The sequence below is a fragment of the Phalacrocorax carbo genome, chromosome 3, assembly GCF_963921805.1.
Source record: "Phalacrocorax carbo chromosome 3, bPhaCar2.1, whole genome shotgun sequence".
Classification (NCBI taxonomy): domain Eukaryota; kingdom Metazoa; phylum Chordata; class Aves; order Suliformes; family Phalacrocoracidae; genus Phalacrocorax; species Phalacrocorax carbo.
The window spans coordinates 5,698,657-5,722,404 of record NC_087515.1 but is presented as its reverse complement, the minus strand read 5'-3'; the positions used below and the strand labels follow the sequence as shown (position 1 = coordinate 5,722,404).

General features: G+C 42.4%; 1 protein-coding gene across 1 annotated transcript in view; it reads left to right on the top strand.

Moving 5' to 3' along the window:
- Nucleotides 1-23,748, top strand: part of PCNX2 (pecanex 2) — a 159,314-nt gene that overhangs the window by 131,685 nt on the left and 3,881 nt on the right. The window contains exons 26-33 of the mRNA XM_064445706.1: nucleotides 622-875; nucleotides 4,950-5,183; nucleotides 7,297-7,400; nucleotides 14,798-14,942; nucleotides 16,106-16,336; nucleotides 16,685-16,959; nucleotides 17,983-18,167; nucleotides 22,373-22,821. Coding sequence (XP_064301776.1) covers nucleotides 622-875; nucleotides 4,950-5,183; nucleotides 7,297-7,400; nucleotides 14,798-14,942; nucleotides 16,106-16,336; nucleotides 16,685-16,959; nucleotides 17,983-18,167; nucleotides 22,373-22,821 — 1,877 coding nt within the window. The remainder of the gene's footprint in view (nucleotides 1-621; nucleotides 876-4,949; nucleotides 5,184-7,296; nucleotides 7,401-14,797; nucleotides 14,943-16,105; nucleotides 16,337-16,684; nucleotides 16,960-17,982; nucleotides 18,168-22,372; nucleotides 22,822-23,748) is intronic.

Genomic DNA, 23,748 nt, shown 5'->3' with positions numbered 1-23,748 from the left:
TCTATTTTGCTCTAAAGCCTGTGTAATAGGCTAATTAGAAAGCTGTTCTGTCCTCATGATATACTGCCACTAGTGCTGCTCATTAGAGATGTTTGATCTGGAGTAGCTTTTACTCCAGTGGGAGAGAGAACAACCAGTTGGATGTTATTTTTGGAACCTGCTTTCCAAGAGAGTTTGCTAAATACCAGATTTTATAAGTGCTCTGACACACTGTAAAATCTTTGTTTGCATCCTGTAAGTTATTTGAAGAAGCAGACTGAGACTTGGATCAATTTGCTTAATGTGCCTGATGGAGCGAGACTTTTTAGTGTTGCTTCCTGGTGAGTTTTTATTAAGGCAGAAACTGTGGTCTGTAGTTTAGCTCAGCTCAGAACCAAATGCCTAGAACGTTAGATCGGGCCCTTTTGGCTTTTATAGGTGATAGTAAATAAATAATATACAGCTCTTTATTTGCTGCTGCACGTGGATCAATTGGCACATGTAATTTGTTGCCGTAGCTCTTTCTATTAGATTTTTGCTAAGTGTGGAGAGCCTTCAATCACTTTTTTCAGCTTGGAAGAAGGCCTGTGTTTCCTCCTCCCCCAGTAACTGGCAGCATACTCTCTTTTTCTCACCACCAAGGGACATATTGCCAGCAGAGAGAAGTGGAAGCTATAACAGAAGGAGATGAAGACAATGAAGGCTGCTGCTGTTGTAAGCCCGGGCACTTGCCTCATTTGTTATCGTGTAATGCAGCCTTTAACCTCCGATGGCTGACATGGGAAATAACACGAACCCAGTACATCCTGGAAGGATACAGCATCATTGATAACAACGCTGCAACGATGCTGCAAGTGTTCGATCTGCGGAGAATACTTATCAGATACTATATAAAGGTAAACCCTTTGGTAAAGTGGACTACCTTCCTAGGCAGGTTTGTCAAAAAGAATGAATGCTGGCTGTGTACTAGAAATAGCATTTGAAGTTTTTGGCTTTGAATTTATTCGTTTGTGCTACCGGGAGTCAGGCTCACTTGTTAGCTAGGGGTAATTAACTCACATCTCCCTTCGCTACATTTGATTCTGACCACTTGTACTTACAGTCAGTATGGAAGATTGCTGGGGTGCTTAAGCAGAAGTCACGAAGGTGAGTTAACATCCTCTAGCGATAAAGTTGGAGGAAGCATTCTTACAAAGCAAAACTTCACTGGCAGTTTGTTATTTCTTCTGGACTTGGCCTTTGCACCGTTTTTTCTGGCAAAAAAAAAAATAATCAACAAGCACGGAGTTCTTGGGAAACCTCTGAAGCGCTGTTTCTCAAATGTAGTTTTTTAGTGGTGCAAACCCCCTTCTTATGTGCTGTTTTACATACACACAACACATTTGAAGTTATATCATTGATTAAACAGCAATTCATTTATGTCATGTCTATATTTGCACTATTAAGATCATAATGACCACACAGATACTGATTTGTCAAAGTAATTGAACCTTGTAGTCCAGCAAGGCATCTTCATCCTCTGCCAAAGCCTTTCCAGTCCAGCAAATTAAGAAATCATTAAGCTTTATTGTCTTCTACTGAAGAAACAAGAACCAAATGCTGCCTCTTGTGCCATTGGGACCGTCACAAAGCCACTCACTAAAGCTCCCAACCATCCCCACCATCTCCTTCCTACTTACATCTCTGCAACTGTAAAAATCCTGTCAACCTTAGAGAGAGACCTGTTGTAAATAAATTAATCACCTTTTTTGGGAAGTGAGCCAATGCAGTAAAACCAAGATCAGCACCTCACAAAGCTGCTTTGATCATGCAGTCGATTACTTTGTAAAATGCAGACTGGGATTTCATAAATAATTTTACAGGCAGTAGGGCCTGGTAACCGGCCTGCTTTGTTTCATTAACTAATTAGAAACAAAACTGCATGTGAGCCTGATTTTTTCATTTTAGATGTGGGTTTTGTGGTTATAATTTAAATTGGTTTCAAGCAATGTATATAAACTAAAAAAAAAAAAAAAAACCCCAACAAAAAAACAAGCAACCTTTCTTTAAACTGAAATGAGTATGTTGCTACAGTTGTTCTGCCTTACTTTAAAAGGTAACCTGAACATAAACTGATGCAAGCTGCTCTATGACTCAGCCTTTGATGGTGAATGAGACTGGAAAAATTCCTGGTCTAAACTGCAATCAAATTGGCAGCTTATTCGTTTAAAGTAGTGAAGAATTGTGCTTTGTAAACTGGAAATTTTTTAATGCCTTCAAGTCAACTAGTATGTAGGGGACTTGTGAGAAGTGTGAGGTTCATCACACGGGAAGTAAAACTTCACTGAAAGGTAGTTTAGGGCTTCTGGTTCTGGACGTACCCAAGAAGCAGCTGACAGATCCCTTAGACAAGTTTTGCCCCATATGATACAGGGGTGGTGAGTAAAAGGGAGGTGGGTTAAATGATTTCCACGCTACTGAGGTATGCTGTGGCCCCATCTCCTCTGCATCCACATTTTGTTATGCCCACCTCCTGTGGCTTTGAAGGTGTGAAAATGGTATCTCTTTTGGCTGGATTTAGTTGAGCCAGTACTACAACGCTGCACGTACAGATCTTCACTCTTAGAAAGCTGTCAGTCCTTTAATCTCCTTCCCTAAGAAGGGAAGGATGAATGGAAGATAATAATAACTTGTTGGCAGCTTCGATATTAGCCTGGGCTGGGGCTCCCTTCAGCGAAGGGAGAGCGCTCTCAGGACGTCTCTTCTTTAGAATGACACTTCCCAAAAGAAAGATATGGAGATTTTCTTCTCCTATTCTTCAAGTTATTAGTTTCTTCCATAAACAGGAGCTTTGATAAGATTTGGTAAAATCCTTACTACAGCCTCGGAAGGTGAGAGGATTACGTTGTGTATCAGATCAGCTATCATCCTGTTTGTTTAGTACTTGCCTCTGGATAAACAATATCAGAAAGAGAGATGAGAATTCATTCCTTCCCCAGCTCTTTCTTACAGGGGGATCTTGAGCTGTAAAGACCCTGTGCAATTTCACTGTGACCATTTTAAAGCCCCGCCACTTTCATTTTAATGGCGTAGGAAAGTAATTGTAAGAGCTGTAGTTAATGCAGTAGTCAGGACACCTCCATTGCGCTGAGCATCTGGAGTGCTTCTAGTTTATTCTCTGTAGCTTATGATATTGTAAATATTTACCATATTATTTCTGACTTGCCATATAGCTGAGGATGCACTTGTGCAGAAAACATCTAGGAAGGGCTACTATGAGCGGAATTTAATTAGGTGACAGAAGTTTTTGCTGTTTCTATGTCTGATTTTCTCCCCAGATCAACCTGCTTCTTTGTAAACAGGTGAGAACCATAAAAAAAACCCCAAACTGTATTTTGAAGATCAATGAAGAAAATGTATGCTGTTTCAGTTCTCCTGTCCTTCAAGAATAATTACCATATTAGTCTTTAAACAATGAGTTGCACTGTCTTCTTCCTAATGTATTTATTTCATTTGCCATTTCATTGACAGCCTAGAAAGGCCTGTATTTCTTCTTATAAAAGGATTTTTATTCTCCACAAATAAAGTGGGTCAGCTCCTGTAGCCCTCCTGCATATATTTTGAAATAATTTCCTGCCCAACTACTGTGATATTTTTCCCTTGTGCCTCCTACATCTCTTCTCAATATATTCTTATTTAAACGTCTTTTAGTATTCAAGAAGTCTGCATTCGCTGAGTGCTGTGTTTTCAGCTCTGTTGTTTCTGCATGAATCTTTTTTAAGGAGCGTGTTGTTTTCCACATGCCAAGAAGTTAAGGGTCTGTCCTTAGTCTGTATCTGTCTGACTTGTCTTTTTCCTCTGGAGCTTAGTTTTCCTCTTGTTTGTGTATTTTTGGGCAATTTGAAAGATAAACTGTGAAGGGCATCTGGGATTTCTAAAAGGCTGGTGGTGCTTCTGTCCTTTTTAATCCATCATATTTTCATTTTATACATTTATTTGCTTAATAATATTTCCATTGCATGGGTAAAGTTAAACTACATCATCTTCAGACATGTTCACTTGCCCCTTGTTTGCTTTGGAATTCAATTCTAAATTAATATCTCACATTTAAACAAAAATTATAATCATAAAGTATTATAATGGGACTTTCTAGCTGATGCCACTTCCCTTTGCAGCGCTGGAACTTTGTCTTAAGTTTCATATTCTTTTGAAAATATGCTTTAAATTTGGTTCAGATAGATTTCTTGTATTGTATGGTGTTGTATTGTCTCCAGACACGGGGTTTAGGAGAACTTAAACTTAGAAACCCAGGCACAGACATGATATACAAGTCTTGCTGTTTTCGAGTATATCTGCATTTGCTCCTGCTGAACGCTGCTGCTTCTTCAGTGCTTTAAAAGCAAACTCAGTCACATCAGTTATCAGCTTCTTCAGTTGGCATATAAGAAATAATCCGTTATTCTTTGCTGGCCTCATCAACAAATAACAAAAATAGCGATGCTACTAAGTGCGGAGAGAAAACAGCAATAAAACAGGGATTTTCAGACTTGTGTTGTACACATCTGTCAAATCTCACCTTTGTGGTTCAATCATGGTGGAACTGTTCTTTAAAGAATTAAGAAAGCTTCAACTCCCAGAAAACAGGAGGTCCACAGAGGAAAGAGTCCTGTTTTGAGCATGGAACCACCTACTAGTGTTTTTTCAAAACATGCCTGAACTTTTATCACCTTCTCTGTGACAGACTCTAGAAGTCCACTGATACTCAGTAATTAACATGTTTGAATGCTGGAACTCTGTATTCTTATCGTAGTCTATTGTTGGTATTAATTTTCCTATAAAGCAGAAGGGTATTGAGAATATGACTTCTTTTTCATTGTCTGCTATTTAGATATGAATTATTATTGTCTTTCTAACTTGAATACTTTTGTGAAGCAATAAAAGCTAGGAAAAATAGAGAGAGAGTGACTAACATTCGCACATTTTGTCAACAGAGTATAATATACTTTACGGCAAGTTCTCCCAAAATCCTTGACTGGATAAAAGACGAATCCATCCAAAAGATACTGCAGCCTTACGCAAAGTGGCATTATATTGAACGTGACCTTGCAATGTTTAACATTAACATAGATGAAGATTATGTTCCGTGTCTCCAAGGAATAACAAGAGCTAGTTTCTGCAGTGTTTATCTGGACTGGATTCAGTTCTGTGCTAGAAAAAGGGTGGAGGTAAGCTTGCTTGGTAGTTTTAATTCTTGGGAAGGGAGTTAAGTGATGCATCGTTACTCTTTTGCTAGCTCAGGTTTAATACAATAAAATTTATTTAAATTAAGCTGTCGGATTTAACGTAAAAGGAAAATATGTTTTGTGGAATGGAACAAACGTTATTTCAGAGGCTACCCACGTACAAAAACTGAGTTTTAAGGAGGGTTAGTCTTTGAATACAGAACCAATTTCTTATTGTGCACACTTCCAACACCATTAATTTCATCATCTCTAAAAACCATGGATATAGTAAGTGTCCACAGAAGAAATGCTGGAGCAAGCTCTGTTCAGGGAATGTTATCTTTCCTTCAGTGTTGCCAGTGTTTGGGTGCCCTTTCCAAACACTCGCCTATGTTTGGGTACAGTCTTCAAATTGTAGGGAAGTACGTGACAAACTCACTGCTAGCACAGGTCACTTCTGGGAGCTCATAATTCAAATGTGAACCATGCCGCTAAACCGTGTGAAATGACCTCGCGGCTCTAGGTGGTCACGGCAGGTTTACAGCTACGCACTCACATGCTCTGAGCCACTAACAGTGCTGGTGGTCGGCCAGCATTGGTCAGAAATGCGCTACTGTATTTCCGTGGAACACTTGAAGTAGCCCAGAGGGAGAATACACTTTCAAACAAGCATATTCCCTTGATTTAATGTTCTGATTATTGCTGATCATGGCAAAAAAAAATGAGAAGTGTATCTTTCCTGGCCACAATGCGCTGTTATTTGTGCATTTTTCCTTCAGGATCACTGAGTGCACATCCCATTTGCTACCACTGACCTTAGCTGGCATAACATTGCTGAATCTTAATGATTCTTCTCCACTTAGCTTCCTTCTCCCATCCCTAACCCTGAATACCATTCCACCAGTTCCTCTGCACATCGTTATATTGATACTGTTTTAACCAAATTCTCGTCTGAGACTTCCCCACCATCTCCTCCTCCTGGGAATACTTCATCTCTTCTTTCCCATCTCCATGTCTCAGCTCCCAGGTTCCGACACAAAGAACTGCACAGGGCAGGGAAAGCCGCTGTTAAATGATGCTTTTTCACTCGTTACATGGCTGAGACTTTCAAACAGAACAATAGATTTAGGGAAGCCCAATAGACTTGAAGCTTAGCAGAGCTAGACTTAAAAGGGCAAATAAGTGCCTGCACAAGTGTGCACGCACACACGCTTGTATATTTTTTACATCTTTTTCTTTTACCTCTGTTTTTGTAATTCACTAACTATATAGAGGTAAAGTTCATGTAGGAGATGAGATGTAAAAAAAGCTTCACTGTACACATAGCCCTGAAAATCAGTGTATTTTATAGAAGGAGCTACGTTCTCCGTTGTAATTGGCTTCAGTTTTAGAGTCAAAGCAAGCTGTAAGAAATCCCCCCTTGCATGGACAGAAATACTAGTCCGTATCCTCCTGAAGATTCACATTCATGAGGAGTTGTTTCAGTTTTTCCTCCCGCCTGATAGCAAGCTTCTCTATGCAAAACAGTCAGTAAAGAAACTCCTGAGCTAGTAGATGTCAATGAAGTGTTTTTGACTGCTGGTTAAAATGTGAGGTCAGTGTCGTCAATGGTATAAGATTTAGAAAGGTATTGTTATTCACTAAAAGTGTGTTCTCCCAAATTTTTCCAATTAGATTGCTCTGGAATCTGGGGGGGGAGTTTCATACGCACTGTGTCCCATGAAAAGGGGTTTGGCTGGCATCAGTTGCAGTGTCTCTCAGCAATAAGGATTCTGCTCTGGTTTAGAATGTTGGATCTGGAAAAAAAGAAAAAAAAAAAAACAACAGAAAACCCCACAAAAAAAAAACCACCACCACCAAAGCTCCCCTCTCTTGGGATCTCACCACCTGAGATTGAAATGTTCTGTTTCTAGCCAGTGGGCAAAATAAGCTTGCTCATTGCAGAAAGCCTCCGATGGCAATGTCTTCCTCCTTGTTCTTTTTAATTGCAAAGAGTGTTTTTGTGTATAGGTCCAGCTACAAGCAAATTTTATGAATGTTCCAATTTATAGTATTGCCGTGCTTTTAAACATGATATTTGCATCTGGAATAACATGCTGTTCTTCAAACCTTGTAGCACCTGGACAGCGATGAGGATTCTCCTCTAGTGACGCTTTCCTTTGCCTTGTGCATACTGGGTCGAAGAGCTTTGGGAACTGCAGCTCACAATATGGCCATCAGGTAATTTTTAGGAATCCTTTTTCCTCATTTTAAAGCAAAAACTTGTTTGTCTTTTTTCAATTAGTGTGGAATCTCAGCAGAAGATTAGATCAAGGCAGAGTATCTTTCCTCCACAAAATAAATTGTTTTCTGCCTTTCCTGGACATCTTTTACTTTGGTAGTTTGCTTAATAACTAATACCAGTCTTTATTTCATAGGGCAAAGCAGAATTCTGCACTGAAGGCATAGGTACCGATGGTTATTGCTTGTGTTCACCCGTGCCTGGCCTGGCTACTGTAATGCTGGCTTCCTCCAGAAGGGGAAGAAACGGCAACGTACTTTGACATCTAGTTAGCTAAATGATACTAAATCCGTAAGAGTGCTCTATTCCTTAGGGTTGTATTCCACGTTCCTGGGGCCACTTCGTTCTGGTGACCAAGGAAGGGAGAACCTCACATCTCTGGAGACCACGGCTTTGTCTGTTCTCATTCTACCTTACTCATTCATTCATTCAAAACACTTCTTCCTAGAAAGTCTGGTTACTTAAAATATGCTTGGTTAAGTTTATTTCTGGATATGCACTTCACTTTGCATTTTCCTTAGGGATTCTTCCATTTTCCCTTGGAGTTCTGAGTTGCTTGGGTTTTATGAAGTACCATTGATGCGGTGCTAAGCGTTCGGCCTGAGCAATGAATTTTATAGATAAGGCATTTTATTAATGAAAAAATCTTTATTAAAGTCTAACTTCTCTCCTAATTTTAGATTTTTATTAGATGTATTGAGCTCCCTGCGTTCACGAGGGTTTCATAAGAGTAGGGAAGATCAGTAAATATGCAGTCTCTAAGTGACCTTGCCGTATTGGCACAAAACTGTGAATAAAGCTAGCTAGCCCTCTGTCAACACGGTGCTTAGAGAGGATTTGTCTTACTAACAAGCAAACAAAGACAGCATGTGCAATTTTGAATGCATTCGCTGTTGTAAGGCAGAACAGTGCTTCAAATATTTATTCAAGCTTTGTTATCTGTTGAGTCATTTGTAACGTCTGTTTTTGTGTCGTCCTCTTTCAGTCACCCAAAATGCTCCAGGCCCACGCCTGGTTGCTGCTTCTTTCTGCTTTCTAAAGTGGGTTTCGTCATCTCTTTTCTACGAGGCTTCGCACACTCCCTTCCTGTAGTAGTTTTCCTCTGGGTTGAGTTTCCTCTCCCGTCATTTCTATGCGCTCAAATTAGTGCGATGTTGAGGCAGTCACTGAGATTTCTAAAATTGCCCTATTTTTTTCATGATCCGAATTTTAGAGTTTGGGGACGTGGTGGAAAAGTCGATGTGCATTTGTGATTTTTTTTGGGTTCTTTTTCCCTGAGAAAAGATTAAAGTGAGTTTGATCTGTGGCTGCAATAGGTATGTCACAGCAGTATTAGAAATGCATCTAAAAATATCATAAAAGCTTCCTAAAACTGTCGTCACATTGCATGTACTTTCCACAGGATCTTAAAATCTTCATTACAATGCTTTGGCACTAGTACAGGCACAATACCAATGTCACCTATATTTATTGCCTTATACGGTCAGTAGCTAATGGAAAGAGATAATATTATCGGAAACTTTCCAAAGCTTGACATAGAAAGTACGAATATTGAGAATAATTATTTCCAAAGTCTTCAGTAAAGATTTTAATGATAATTGCAGGAGTCAGCTGTACCGTGTCTTTTTAAAATCTGGAAAATTACCAATGAACCAAATTAGTTTCTCTGTTTTGGTGAGTGGACACTCCATACTCACAAATACTTTTCTACAGACCTTTTATCCCCAAGAAGGGCAGAAAAATGCAGTAGTCGTGCACTGCACAGCTCTATCTCTGCTTTTCTGAATCTGTTCTGTATAATCCTGTATCTTTAAGTCCTGATTTTCTTTTTATTAAGAAAGTGGTCCAGGGCAGTATTGTATAATTGTATTTTTTAAATGTATTTTGTGACATAAAAGGGGTTAAGTGGAAGCTTCTGTCAGTATCTTTTTCAGTGCCACTTCACAAAAGCTTTCCCTAGAAAAGTTTCACTGTGAAAAACTGTGTCACTTACCCACCTGGTTAAATTACCTTTAATACATTTCAACTGTCAGAAAGGTTTCTGGGGAGAAAAGAAAGGAATCTGAGTAGCACAATGCAAGTTATAAATTGCTACAGCTACAAAACATGACTTTAGCTTGGTGATTATGTTTATTCTTGTCTTAAAGAACTTATACATTTATTTTAATTGACAAAAACAATTTAGTAGAAATTCTTAACTAAGGGACAAGGTGGGTACGCTACCCTCTGGCATCAAGACCTTCATCAACAAAAATTGCCCTGATACATTCACTTCAGGTCAGAGGGATGTTCTTACCCCACTTCGTGTTTACTGCTTCAGACAGATCTTCACAACTTACTCAAACACAAAGCAGCAGTAAGCCAGCCGGACTCCGATAGGAATACAATTATACGGCACGTCAGGGGGAAGGAGACTTTGTCCAACATGTGCAAGGCTGCTGAGCCAGAAGGAGATGGTCCCGAGGATTAATTTTAGGCACTGAAGGCAGGTCTCCATCCCCTCTCTCTGGTTTGATGGAGACACAGCAGCTCTTACAGAGGGTGATTTAGTCCCCTCGCTCTCAGGCTGTTGCAGGTCTGTGTTCAGTCAGATGGGGGAGAAGTACTTCAGGTCCTCAGAAGCTGGAGGAATCATTCCTTAGGTGATGCTTCACAGTCCTTTTCCTTGCAAAGGTGTCATGATATTTTGGGGACCTTTTGGAGCCTACTGGTGCTGAAGAGAGTCTTAGTTTTCTGCAGAGATGGTGTCAGAACAAGCGATCCCAGAGTCAGCTGTGTGCACGAGCGGGATGTACCGCATGTACGGCCGGCGGGAGCTGGCTCGCTGTGTTAGGTCAGGGTTCCTAACACGTGCTCTGTCACGCTTGAGTGACGGACTACAAAACCTGAGATTATTTACTCTGGTAGGCACTGAGAAATGACCTTGAACTTCATCTCAGGACTTTCGATTAATTCTGGCTGCGAAGCAGATTGTGTACAATATTGCTAGAGGTTTCGTGACGAGTTTGAGATGTAACGGCCAGATAGGCGTTGTAGGCTTCTCCTCCTCCCGCTCATTTCTATGAATTGTTTCAGATACGTCCAACGTGAGCAAACCAGCCAAGAATCTGTGCTCTGTGGTCCCCATTTTGTTCTCGGGGTAACTGTCCAGGTAGGAGGAATCTTCCTCTGGACTAAGTCTAGCCCTTGCTGTGTTTCAAGGAGGGACAGTCACCCAGCTGCTGCACAGAAACATTGCAAAGGCGACGTTACACTGAGCTGTGCACTACAGAATTGAGATTCAGGTTTACATTGTGTATGTAAACTATCAGTTTGCACTCATTTACACGTGATTTTGTCTAATCTATTAATCAGTAAATGTCACTGTGTAAACCAAGATTTTAAATGCTCTTATATAATGTATGTAAATAATTATTCAGTGTACCTGTTCATGTAAATGTCAGTAGAAACCCAACATTAACACTAGATTACACAATAAATGCATTCATTAAGGAGGCAGAACATTGCTATGCAAATCACTTGCTCTTTTAAACTGTCATTAGGAGGCATCCTGCACAAAATGCAATTTGAAGAATGACATGACATTACCATTCATTTATTCAAATATGAGTGATATGTTTAGGTGTGTATTGGTAAAAAATGACTTAATAATCCTATCCTATACTAGACCTACTAGTAAATAACTGTTTAGTATACATTCCAAATTCGGAAAAAATATAAAAAGCTCTTAATAAAGCACCTCTCATCAGATACTTCCAACACTACCAAGCCTGGATGCTCAGGTCCCCCGAGCTCCCTCTGGGCGTTATCACTCGGTGTGGACCGAGGGTCACTCCAAGGAACGCCTCTGCCTGGAAGAGGAACCGCTGCTCTCGCTGAAGCCCAGGGAAGCAGCTGGCCCCAGCCGCCCCTTCCCTCCTGGGCTCCGCGTTGCACTGCCCAGCATCTGAGGGGAAGGAGGCGGAGGGCACGGGACGCTGCACGGCGAGCGGGAGTTCCGGCAGCGCTCAGCAGACAGCTCTGCGGCTGCCAGAGCTCAGCGCAGGGGAGAAGAGTGTGACTCTTAGCTCACAACCACTGTCGTCTAAAATATCAAATTGAGACGGGCTACCATTGAAGATATTTCACTCGGGTGAGCCACGACATTCGGGTCATTACCAGCTCACAGGCACGCATGTTTCTCTATTCCTTAAATAAATCTACAGTTAGCATTGGGAAAGGTCCATAAGCTGCAGACAGAGGATGGGGTTTGGATGCAGAATGCACACAAGTATATTCATCAGCTCGTTAGTCTTCATCCGGACTGCTTTCAGGCTTGTATCAAATGCTTTTAGTTTCAGCTGTTGGAGCGACGCAAGGAGTGCAGTAGGAAAAGGAGTATTTGCTTTGGCTCTGTTGCCCTCCCTCTGGTATCTGTGACGCTACTTAATCCCCCCCTTTCTGCACATTTGAGGGGCCGACGGTTCCCACACACCTACTAGTCTTGTTCTAAAATAGCTCGCAGTTGTGACAGCAGTTTTTCAGGTTCTTAGCTCAGAGGGTTAGAAGTGTTGCCAGAAATAGTAGTTGTGTTTCTTCTTGATTAATGTCGTTTCTTTGGCATGTGAATTTACCTTAACTAGTTTTTAAAATATTTTGAAAGAGCCTGTAACTACAGCAGATTGCTAACTGAGGTATGTCAAAACTGGGCCAAGAAAGCAGCAACAACCTCGAGTCAGGCCTAATATCAAAGCTGTTGGCATTACAGCTTCCTTATAATCTCATTAGCGTCTTCAGGAGAGAGCATAACAATGGGAAGAATAACAACAGCTCTATTTTATGTGGATTAAGGGCTGCCTGTTACAGAAGTAATGGCTTAAGATAGTGTCACATTATAGGCAGAATGTACCCACAAGCCTCATTACGATTGGCAGGAGAATAAAAGATGTCCATGAATTCATGGTTTTTTGAGTACAGCAATCTCCTCCAGACCTCTCTGGTGGAAAATACGATGTATAAAATAATGGAGACTCAGCCTCTCACCACTACTGTCACCACGCCTTTGCTTCTTGTAGAAGTCATATTTGTTCTTAAAAATGCCGCTTATTGAACTTATTAGGCAGAGGGATGAGAAATGGATGAATCTTCCCTAACTAAGCACAGTGAGAGCTGTTCGTGCTTCCCTTCGCTCCCACTGCTGGTGCTCAGCTGCGGTTTGCATAGCTGTCCTAGTCCCGGCCTTGCTTTCAGCAGATACTGCTGTTCACAGCAGCCTCTTTAGCATGTGCTGATGCCTGTAAGACACTTTGATGTGAATGCAAACTCGTGGCTCTGGTGTTCAGATTTGGCTCTGAGAGCCTCTAATGATGTAAAAAACAGTTCTCTCTCCTGCCTACTCCTCCCTTCATCCCAGCCAACTATTCAGAGCAAATACAGGGGGTGTTACGTGGGGAAAAACTATACTACAGATCATCGTTAGGTGCACAGTTCAGGGTAGTTTTTTTCAGTTTCATCTGGGAAGAATATTTAGATACAGATGTGTTTTTTCCAGGCAAGGATTCAGCTGCGTATGCTGGATGTTGTCTAGTGGGTGGGTGAGTGAAAGGACCCCTCCTGATTTCTAGCCTTTTCAAAGAAGATGGTGGTCACATATTTCATGACACTGGCTGCACCCATGATTTTTTCCCCCTAACTGCTTTGTTCTGGGGCTGTCCTAGCTATTAAGCAGGATTTGGGTATATTATAATTTTCTAAACCATGGAGATGATTGATTGAAAGTCAGTGGGGATCAGGACCCGCTCCTTGAAGACACACAATAACTCCCATTGAAGACAGTGCTTGAACGTTTTGGAGATCTGAGTGTAAGTGCCTGTCCCACATAGGCATGTTTTAATACGTAACTTAGTACTAATAAATGCAAACCAGTTAAGAATTCACAGGAGCTTCCCCGTACTCTTCGTGTTCCCAGCAGCGACAGCAGCCCTGCCTTCCTGACTGGCCTTGGTCCCACTGATTAAGTTGGTTTGTATTACATGGTGCTTTTGCGGAGAAAATCTGTATCCAGCTGTTTTTCTGGTATCAATATATATATCTTTCTATTTCAATTTCTAAAACATGCTCCCCATCAAAGGCAAAATTAGAATGCATCTGAGCCGAGGATAGGCCAAGCAGTCTCCCACCTCTCTCCTCCCTCTCTCGGAGAAGAGAAAAAGATTTAAAAGATTTTTTTTTTTTCTTTTCCTAAAATAATTAAGAAAGATCATGCGTTCTCTGGAGAAAGCCTGGGTGGTAATGAAAACCGCTAACATCTTAATGCAGCTTCTCCTCAGAGTCTTTACAGTCTGAAAAAAATCAACTGTTGTGAGTAAAATCTTGGCAGGTAGATGAAACCATGTCCCGTGGGTTTGCAAGGGATGCCTGTTTTTAACAGATGGTTCTGTTTTCCTCAATTTTGAGATCACTTCTTCAGAGCAGCTTTACGACGGCAGTCCTGCTATGTAAACATTATACAAGTGGCCGTGGTGTCGCGGGCAGCTCACGCTCCCGGGTGCGGACTGGAGAGAAGGCTGGTTGTTCCCCTCCACAAAGCCCTCGTGCGACCGTCTTCTAACATCTCCTCGATTTTGTACCTTTTTACCTCTTGCTTAAATCTCAGGTCCAGGCAAACCGTCAGCCAACGTCAGGCAGAACTGGTTACACCTAGTTTCTTATATTAGAAGAAAATTGTTCATTGTCTCAGTATGAAAAGCCCGTCATTTGATTGATGCTCTCACCCCGTTTGCTGAATAGTTCCTGAAACTTAGTATTCTTAGTCCATCTGGTTTAATGTTCACGTCTCAGTTTGAGTTTCATGACAAAAGTCTCAGATTTGCTGAAAATATTTTTTACAGCTATTTTTTTGTTTGTTTTTTTTGTTTAAAATTTTTACCTTGCAAGGAGAACGGCTAAAAGTAACAGGGCCAATCAATAAACTTGCAAATGAGGGGGCATCTTCAGGGACTGCAGAGCAGCTGGTGCTCTTTGACGGGGTCTCGTTGGCACAGCGGCAGAGAAGCAGCACCCTGAGGCACCCCGTGACCGGGCACCCATCCTTACGACATCCTTTGTTCCAGGACCCACGCTCGTTTCAAGGCCAGTTGTTACAGTGCAAGCAGAAGGAAAACCCCCTACCCTGAGGAACGGTTTCTCATTAGAAATATGCGATGCAACCCCAGCTTTATACCCACCGCAGGAGCTCGCCCGGCGCCGGAGGGCTGCCGGTCACTGGGCAGCTCAGCACGTGGCCGGCGGCTGGCAGGGGCCCGGCTTGGTGAGACGGGAATGACTCCTGGCAGTGACTGCTGCCTTTCTCTTACAGCTTGGACTCTTTTCTTTACGGGCTCCACGCGCTGTTCAAAGGAGACTTTCGGATAGCAGCAAAAGACGAGTGGGTCTTTGCTGACATGGATTTATTGCATAAGGTTGTTGCCCCGGCAATCCGAATGTCTCTGAAGCTACACCAGGTAGGGTCTTTTTTTAATTTTTATTTTTAACTTTTACTAGTGCATCTGTTTTCTTAGGGAAACACAGGAAACCTTAGAAACTGTCCAAAGGTGAAAAGAAAATGAGAGGGAAATGGAGTACTTGTTGCCTTAGTCTGAGAAACTTCCTTAACCAAACTGGAAAAGCTTGGCATTTATTTATTTCGCATTCACTTGATCTTTGCTGTACCCCCTAGCTGCCCATTTGGAACCATTCATATTGCAGAGCTTGACCCTGCATTTTTCATCAAAAGAAAACTTGACCACCATGTCATGTTTTCCTTGAGTGGATACTATTAGGATGGTTTCTAGATTGAAAAGAAACACATCAGTTAGATTAATTTCACTGCTAATTTATCAGTCCTTTTGTGAATGGCAATGCACATGTAACGCTTCCATACGTTAAACGACAGAGCTGAGGGAGAGTGGTTTGAAGGGTTAGCGTCACGGCTGTTTGTTCATGATCCTATTCTGTTTTCAGTTGTAAAAACCTGGCACGCCTCCATTGAAGTTGCTCCAAATTCTTCAGGTCGACCCCCGTATATCTTGGAGTTGATTTTGGTTTTGCTCTGGCATGTTATGATTTAGCATCATATGCTTTCATCATGCACGATATTTATAATTGCTCTGAATGTAACTGAAGTGGAACCGCTGTGAGTTAATATCTGAGAATTTCACACAATAACTTTATGAATGTTATTGCTGCCACGTCGCTGCGTGACAGCTGAAGTAGTAACACAATACTGTGATATCTGCTGATGGATTCCCAGTCTGTGCGTTTGTCCTTGTTTTTTTCATGAGTAAAAAGAAGGATTTCCACAAGAATCGTGGAACGCCCCAGGTGATTCCAGTCTCCCTCCGGCTTACCCTCCTATGGTTTCCCACTTTATAAAAAGACAGCGGATAAGCTGGTATTCTCCGAGTGTCGTTGTCCAGTGGAGACATGAGATCAGAACAGGTTACAATAAAACAAAAAATTGTACCTTTCTATACTGCTGTTCTACCTCCCCAAAGACATGCTGTATCAAATGGCAAGTCACTTGGGTCAGCAACTGTTTGAAAACCAGGATTTTGTTTATTGTCAATACTTTTTGTGTTTTCATAAATACACCTGACCTTTTCAATGCTTTTTGCTGTACTGCCAGGACCAGTTCACCTGCCCAGATGAGTATGAGGACCCAGCAGTTTTGTACGAAGCCATCCAATCGTTTGAAGAAAAGGTGGTGATTTGTCACGAAGGGGACCCAGCCTGGCGCAGCGCTGTACTCTCCAACAGAGAGGAGCTGCTAACCCTGAGACACGTGGTAGATGAAGGAGCAGATGAATATAAAGTTATCATGCTCCACAAAAGCTACTTGACCTTCAAGGTTATCAAGGTACACATACCACCTTTCTAATACTGCAGTAATTTAGGGCTGTGGTTACTAATATTATTTCTGAGTAATGGTGGCCAAAAGGAGAGGTTGATAGCAGTTCCTGGAGTAGGGATCGGAGGCTAAAAGAGCTCTCTTCGGTCAACTTCCATTTTGCACCCAGATGTTTGTGTATCTGAAGTAACATTCCAGGCTTTGTCAAGGAGTAGCTGCAAAAGTTCATAAAACCTGTTGGGGCAAAGACATGAGGTGTTTGCACACACAGCTACTGCCGTTCTACCTAGATCGTGTAGTTCTGCACCTTAAGTAGCAAACATTTTCACATGATCCGTGTCTTTAACCTACCTGTAGGTCAACAAGGAGTGCGTCAGAGGGCTGTGGGCTGGGCAGCAGCAGGAACTGATTTTCTTACGCAATCGTAACCCGGAGAGAGGAAGCATCCAGAACAATAAACAGGTCTTGCGGAACTTAATTAATTCTTCGTGCGATCAGCCACTGGGATATCCAATGTACGTTTCGCCTTTAACCACCTCGTACCTTGGGACACACAGCCAACTGAGGAACATTTGGGGAGGACCTCTCAGTTTGGACAACATTAAAAAGTGGTTCAGATCCAAATGGTTAAGGTAGGTGTTATATTTTGGCTCTGCAGGTACAGACCCTGAAGCCTCAGTTCCACCGTATTTTCTGTTAAAAGAGAGTAATTCTGTACTGTTATCTATGAGTAAAAATTAATTGCAAATAACTCAGAATATAACAAAGGATACAGATATAGCAGAAAGCAAATTTGTTAACTCATTCATGGCTTTTAAGCAAAGCTTTCTACGTGTTCAACAAGATTAATTATCAAATCACTTATCACTACAGACATTTCCCTTATTCCAGGGAATTTTACTGTTTATGCCTTGTAAATAAGGGTATCTTTTCTGTAACTCAATGACATGTCAGAACACGAGTAAATGTTGTGGTGGGTTATGCTCCAAAGCTAGGGCAGTATAGATGATCATGCCCAAGTCATTGCTCTTGACCAAAACACACCTAAAAATGTACTTACTATCCACCAAAACTGCCTGACGTCCCCATGGTATGCACGATCAGTATCTGACACGTTCCAGCTCTCATTCCTACATGTGCTTTTCATACAGCAACAACTCGCTCTTGTCTCGCTCCCTCTACCTGCCCTATCGCCACTGTGGCTGAGGAGAGGCAGGGGACCACGGAGGGACCATGGGAGCCAGCTTGCCTGCTAAGACCTATGCTAAAAAGCCAAGATTAAATCCAGTGGGTTAAAATGCTAGTTTCCGACCATTCAGCTCATTCCCTCTGAGCCCCTTCCAGTCCATTCCCCCTCTTTGCTACTTGGTTACCTCATGCAAAAGGTGATCTTTAGAGACCACTGTAACATTAGAGAGTCCTACGGTCTCGCAGGGCTCCAAAGCCACTTAACACAGACAAGGGAAGATTTGGTTTGTCGCATACAATTTTGTTCCAAGTAAGCTTAACACATCATCTTTGTCATCTCATAAAATGTCAAACGACCTGCAGCGGGATGACAGAGTACAATTATGTATTTTGAGGGCACCTAACATTGGCGGCACAAATTTTCGTGCATAATAAGTGGCTGACCATGCGTGCGTTCCCACAAACAGAATGCGGAAGGACTGCCATGCAGCTCACCACGAGAGAGGTAACGTTGAAGAGGTGGATAGTGGAGGGGGCCCTGCGTCTAGCAGCAACTCCACAGGCAATTCAAGCCAGAGCAGTAGCTCACAGCCCACCAGGGATGGAACCCCTCAGTTGCAAGCTTCATCTCAAGAGGTCCACCAGCGTGCAGGTATTTGCACAACTTACTTGGCTTTTTCTATAGTCTTCTCCTGAGGGGCTGCGTAGGCAGATGCTTTTGGGGCATGCTCATACCCAGTGGAAAACTTAATTTTAGAAAGAGAGTGCTTTGTCTTTCCTAATGACCAAGCACAGGTAGGAGATGGCTTCCTGGTATTGCTGCAGGTATTTACTGGGAGGATGTAAGAAAAGTGTGATTCACCAGAGTTTCCACTGTCAAACTCCTTTATGTTTAACTTTTGGACTAGGAGGTGCCACTAACAATGCCAGAATAAGAAATGCAGATGGGAGGGAGCCTACACGTGCGATGCAGGGAGCCCGTACCACAGTGAACCTGCGCTTATTGTTGGCTGGGAATAGCAGAAGTGAAACTATGCAAAAATCTTAATTATCTTGGAAGCAGCATGACAATTTATTTGAGGGATTGGTTTGGCTGTTTATCGGCGCGTGTGGACAGCAAACAAATAGGAAGCAACTTCTTATGTCTATCCAGCAGTTACCAGAAGAAAATTAAATGTTGCCAATCATTCTGTCAGCTAACAGAGAACTAGAGGGGTATGACACTTGTTTGTTTCCCGTTAGATCATTTTGACCTATCATTAAAGATAATAAGACTGGAGGAAATCTTTCCCTGAATATAAATCGCATTGTAAGAATAAAATAACTGCTGCTTTTAATTGAGTGTAGCGTTAGAGGAATCCCCATGTGCATACCCATACCTTGACACTGCAGTAATCGGAATGGCAAACTTAATTGTAAAATAATGATCCTGAGCATGCCATACAAGAATGAAAGTTAATTGTGAGTTGTTTAAAAGAACATACTGGGTGCCCAGAAAACCACAGTCAAGAGAGAAGGTCACACTTAGTTAAGAAAAGCAACCTGACTTTGAGGTAAAATGAAGACATGCACAAGTGCAAGGAAGTGGAAAATAGCAAATGCAAATTAGTATTCAGTCCTGAGAGACCGTTGATAAGAGAAAGCAAATGAAACAAGGAGAAGTTTCTGGCTAGCACCATTAGGGACAAAAAGATGAAAGTGGGTTGGTGGCTGATTATTTTTAGAGAGTATTAGAAGGAAAAGAAATCCTAACAGCGGTCTCAGTCCATCACTATGTAGAAAGGCAGAGTTGCCAATAATGTAGGAAGGAGAAAAGAAATGTCTGGTTTGTATTGGGAAAAATGCAGATGATCTACTTCTGTGATCTGATCATGAAGTAGTTCCCTCCATCCCAACAGCTACAAAGAACATGAAAGGGTGGCTATCAAAGCTATACGCTTAATTGAGCAAGTCCAAATGACTCTCATCCAAGAGAGCTGGTTAAAAAGCAAGCTCTGTTTGATCTTCAGGAAGTATTGGGACACTAAGGCAATACCAGGGGACTGGGAAAGAACTTGTGCTATGCCTGTTGTTGCTAAAGCAGGATGAATAGGGTGACCTGGGCAATGCGTGTCTGTCAACCTGACTTTGGTTCAGGACGCTGTTGGCGTACCACGCACAGTCCTAGTGCCCTAATTTAAGAAGGACATCCTTAATTTGGAAGGAGTTCAGAGAAGAGCCAAAAGATGATCAAAGATCTGGGAAATACATCCTGTAGTGAAAGATTAAGAGCCTTCAAATAATTTATATTGTAAAAGATGCTTTGACAATAGTCTGTAAGTACTTACCTGGGCAACAAAAGGTGACCAAAGACAGTTGATTCGAGCAGACTTGGATATAACAAAGCTAAACAAATTCAGATTTGGAAGCAAGTGCACGTTTTTAACAGTGAGAGTAAATAAACAGTGAAGCAAGTGACTAAAGGCTAAGATGGATTCTCCATGACTGGAGATATTGGATGCATTTCTTAAAAATAATCATAGTAATTAGTAATACCGTACAGGAATTAATTCCAGGAAGTTCTGTGGCCCATGCTATATAGCACAGCAGACTAGATGATCACAGCAATCCCTTCTAGACTCACAATCTATGAATCAAGTGCATTTAAGGTTTTCATATTTCATACTTCATTTTGCAGCCTGGTGCCACTGAGTCTGCAGAATGCAATGAAAGCTGTATATAAAAGTGCGACCAAAATCGGGAGCATTGGAAACGTGTGGGGTTCTCCCCCAAAGTGTCCTTATTTTGTGATGCAGGTTATAGAACGGCCTTTGTTTCCTAAGTGTTTTCAAGGGCAGAGTTATTTATGTGTAGACGCGGGTGGTCTCCTGTCCAATGCCGTAACCACTGCATTTGGGATGAATACAGAATACTTTTGGACAGGGGTCAGCTTGGCAGTTTAAATCACAAACAGATGTTTGGCCACGTTAGCCCCCGCACAAACTAACACACCACAGCCCCTGTTCTTAATTCCAGTCCGTCCTTTTTATTTAAAACAGGTAACATATTAAAATAACCATCAGATGTAGAAACCAAAGCACTTAAACAAAACCCCGGAGTCTGAAGAACCTGGGTCCCTGCGGAAGCCAGACGTGCGCACGGCTGCCAGTGCGGCAGCAGGCCCGACCCCCACCGCAGCGCCTGCCCTCCCTACCGATGGCGGCTGAAGCGCGGAGGATGCTGGCAACCTGGCAGATGGGAGCCACGGGCATCTGTCGCGCTGCGCTCGAGCAGAGATTTTGGGGCCGTTATTACTTGCATGCCATCTTAGGAGTTTTTTTTTTTTTATTGTTTAGAGTATAAAAGTAGAACTAAAGATAAGTTGTAAGTGGGCTGTGAAAGTGTCCAGGGCTTGCCAAGCCAACTAGGTTTTAGTCCAGCTAAAGAGCTGCAGCCAGGATGTGGCCCAGCTCTGCCACCTGACTCTGTGCCAGGTTACCTAAATTCTCATTGCTTCAGCTTCTGAAAAATGGGGCTAATGATACCAGCCTCTGGAAATTGGGCCTGTGAATGTAAAACAGTGTGTTTCAGCTACGTGTAATGTAAACAGTTCGGCTATGAAATTCTGCATTACTGGAACCCTCATGAATGCAGCAAACAGTCATGTTTCTAGAAGATAGCGTGAGATCTATACTCCTTCACGCTAGCAAAATTTCAGTATTTGGAGGAGTTTCAGTGCTTCCCTCCCCTCCAAGTCTGGGTATTGGGAAAAACCAAAGCAAAAATAATTACCAACAACCTGGAAATGCCTGCCACCAAAACTAGTTTCTGCGTTGATGGCTCTCAACAGATTTTCTGGCACCAACTCTCTACTCCACAGCTATAGCTAGGAAACTGAAATGCCAGCTTGCGTTAACGTTTGGAGTTCCCTGGAAAGCCAAAAAGCCAAGCAGGTACTCACGTGACTGGGTATTGGCTGCACAAGCCTGGGTTAGAGCCCGTCTGCAGAAACAGTAAACGCTCTTGGGGCCTGCGGCGCGTGCCATCTGCACAGTGCCTGGGTGCAAGCAGGTATCTGGTGGGTTCACTGGCCAGTAAGTTGGTTTATTTTATGCCTATTTAAATATGCAAGCATAAGAAATACAGAAATTATTTGTTGGAATGACATAAGGTGTTGATATAAATGTTAAAAATGGGGGTGTATATGTATAGGAAGACAGAAGTTGCCCGGGCAAGTCGGAATAGCTTGTCTAATCTGTTCTCTGTACCCAGCAGTGAGTGGCTGCATCAAGATGCTTCAGAGAATGGGGCAAGAGCCTTACGTGGGTCTCCAATAGCCTACCCTAACTAGAGGTGTTAATATCTTTTCAGTCTGTGATATACTGTAAATATCACTCTTGGAACTCAGATGGAGTTTAATATTGGTGTTAAAAGCCGTGTTATGGACTTGATGATCTTAAGGGTCTTTTCCAACCTTAACAATTCTGTGATTCTATGATCTGTGAAAGGCTGACATTCTCTTTCCCCATATGCAGGAGTAATTCTTTTCAATGGGCCATTGTTTTAGCTCACAGGTTTTTTTGTTGTTGTTTTATTTTTTTGCATTTAATTGTACAACGCCATTTAAAGCAGATATTCAACATCCCCCACTTTACTGTGGTTGTCAAAGGGGAGTGGAGTTACAGCAACACTACGCTCAGTCTTCCACTGGGAAGGTTAAAATCGACATGGCAGAGTATCTGTGTTTCTTGGGATTCTTATGCTGATAAAACCAGTAGCAATACGCCAAAAGTCCTATGTACACATGGAACACTGTCAATAGCATGGAGTTCATCAGGATGCCACTGACTTTAATATATTAATTTTTTTTTTTAAAAGGCAGGAGAAAACCCAGGAGTCAGTCCGTCCAGGCACACACTGCTTTAAACCAAAGGCCCCCTGCTTCAAGTTGCTCTGGACCAATTGTAGAAAGCCGCCAGCCTTTCATCCAAACATCTACATCTGCCCACGAAATTGCCCAAAGGCTTTCTAGTAGTCAGCTGTCACTCCACAACTCGGCAACGTCTGTGTTTTCCCAGTCCCCTGCTGCTCCTGTTGCAGGCCAGCTGACTGTGCAGGACCGGGCTGCAGCAATGCTCAGGTCCAGCCTGGCCTCTTCCACCAGCTCAACTCTCAGCCTGCTGTTTGGCAAGAGAAGTTTTTCAAGTGCTTTGGTGATTTCTGGGCTCTCGGCTGCAGACGGAGGCAACACCAGTGACACCCAGTCATCCAGCAGTATGAATATTGCCATGGGTCCTTCTGCTAGAGCAGCAAGTCAAGCAACTCGGGTAAGGCTGAAGCCGGAGCAGCAGTACTAAGCGTGAGCTGCTGTACTGCTCTCCTGTCAGGTTCTTGGACTGTCCTCACCACACAGCCGTTTGGTTTCTTCCTTCTCACTGGTCAGAAAATAGTCTTTTAGAAAACATCAGGATTTTGGTATCTGTTTTCGATTTTGCTGCTCCACAATGAAAATGACGCTGTTCAATGGTAGCACATATAGCAGAGTGATGTATTTGTAGGTAATGGACAGGTTGGCTGTTCAACACACACCTGAAATTGCAAACTGGGGCCAAGTCCTCCTTCCTTTCCCTCAGACCAGGGACTTAGGTCTCCATTTTCTGCAGTCCAGGTGATGAGTACCATCATAAGCAGGCTGAATAGCTCCCTCCTCACTTGCTTACGCAGGTCTTAATTATTGGTACAAAGAGAAATGGTTCCCACTGAACAGTGCACTTGTTCTGTCCCTCCCTCTGACCAGAAATTCAATCCAGGACCTGAAAACCTTGCTGCTGAAAGGCTTAGTCAAAGGAAGACTGTAGGAAGTATTTCCCAAAGGAAACCTACATGCCCTGTCATTCAGCATTTTCTAACAGCAAAAGAGTACACACAGAGAACTTCCAGCCCTCTTCCCGGTAGGCTGCCAGTTCTACTCCCATCTTCCCTGGTGTCGTGGTTCAGCCACGACATTCCATGCACATAGTAGGGTTATTGTTGTATTGTCTACTTAGGTATATTTATTTAACTTTGGTTGCCATCAATTGCTTTCCTGAATTTTGTAACTTTTGCCTACAGAGCAGTAATGCGGGAAGATGGACGCGAGATAAAGGGCGACTGCAACTAGAGGTTGAGTGACAACATAATTAAGACAGACTTTCACATTTGGCCAAAGTGGAAACCAAATTGGCAACAGGGGAAGATTGTGGATATGGAAAGTT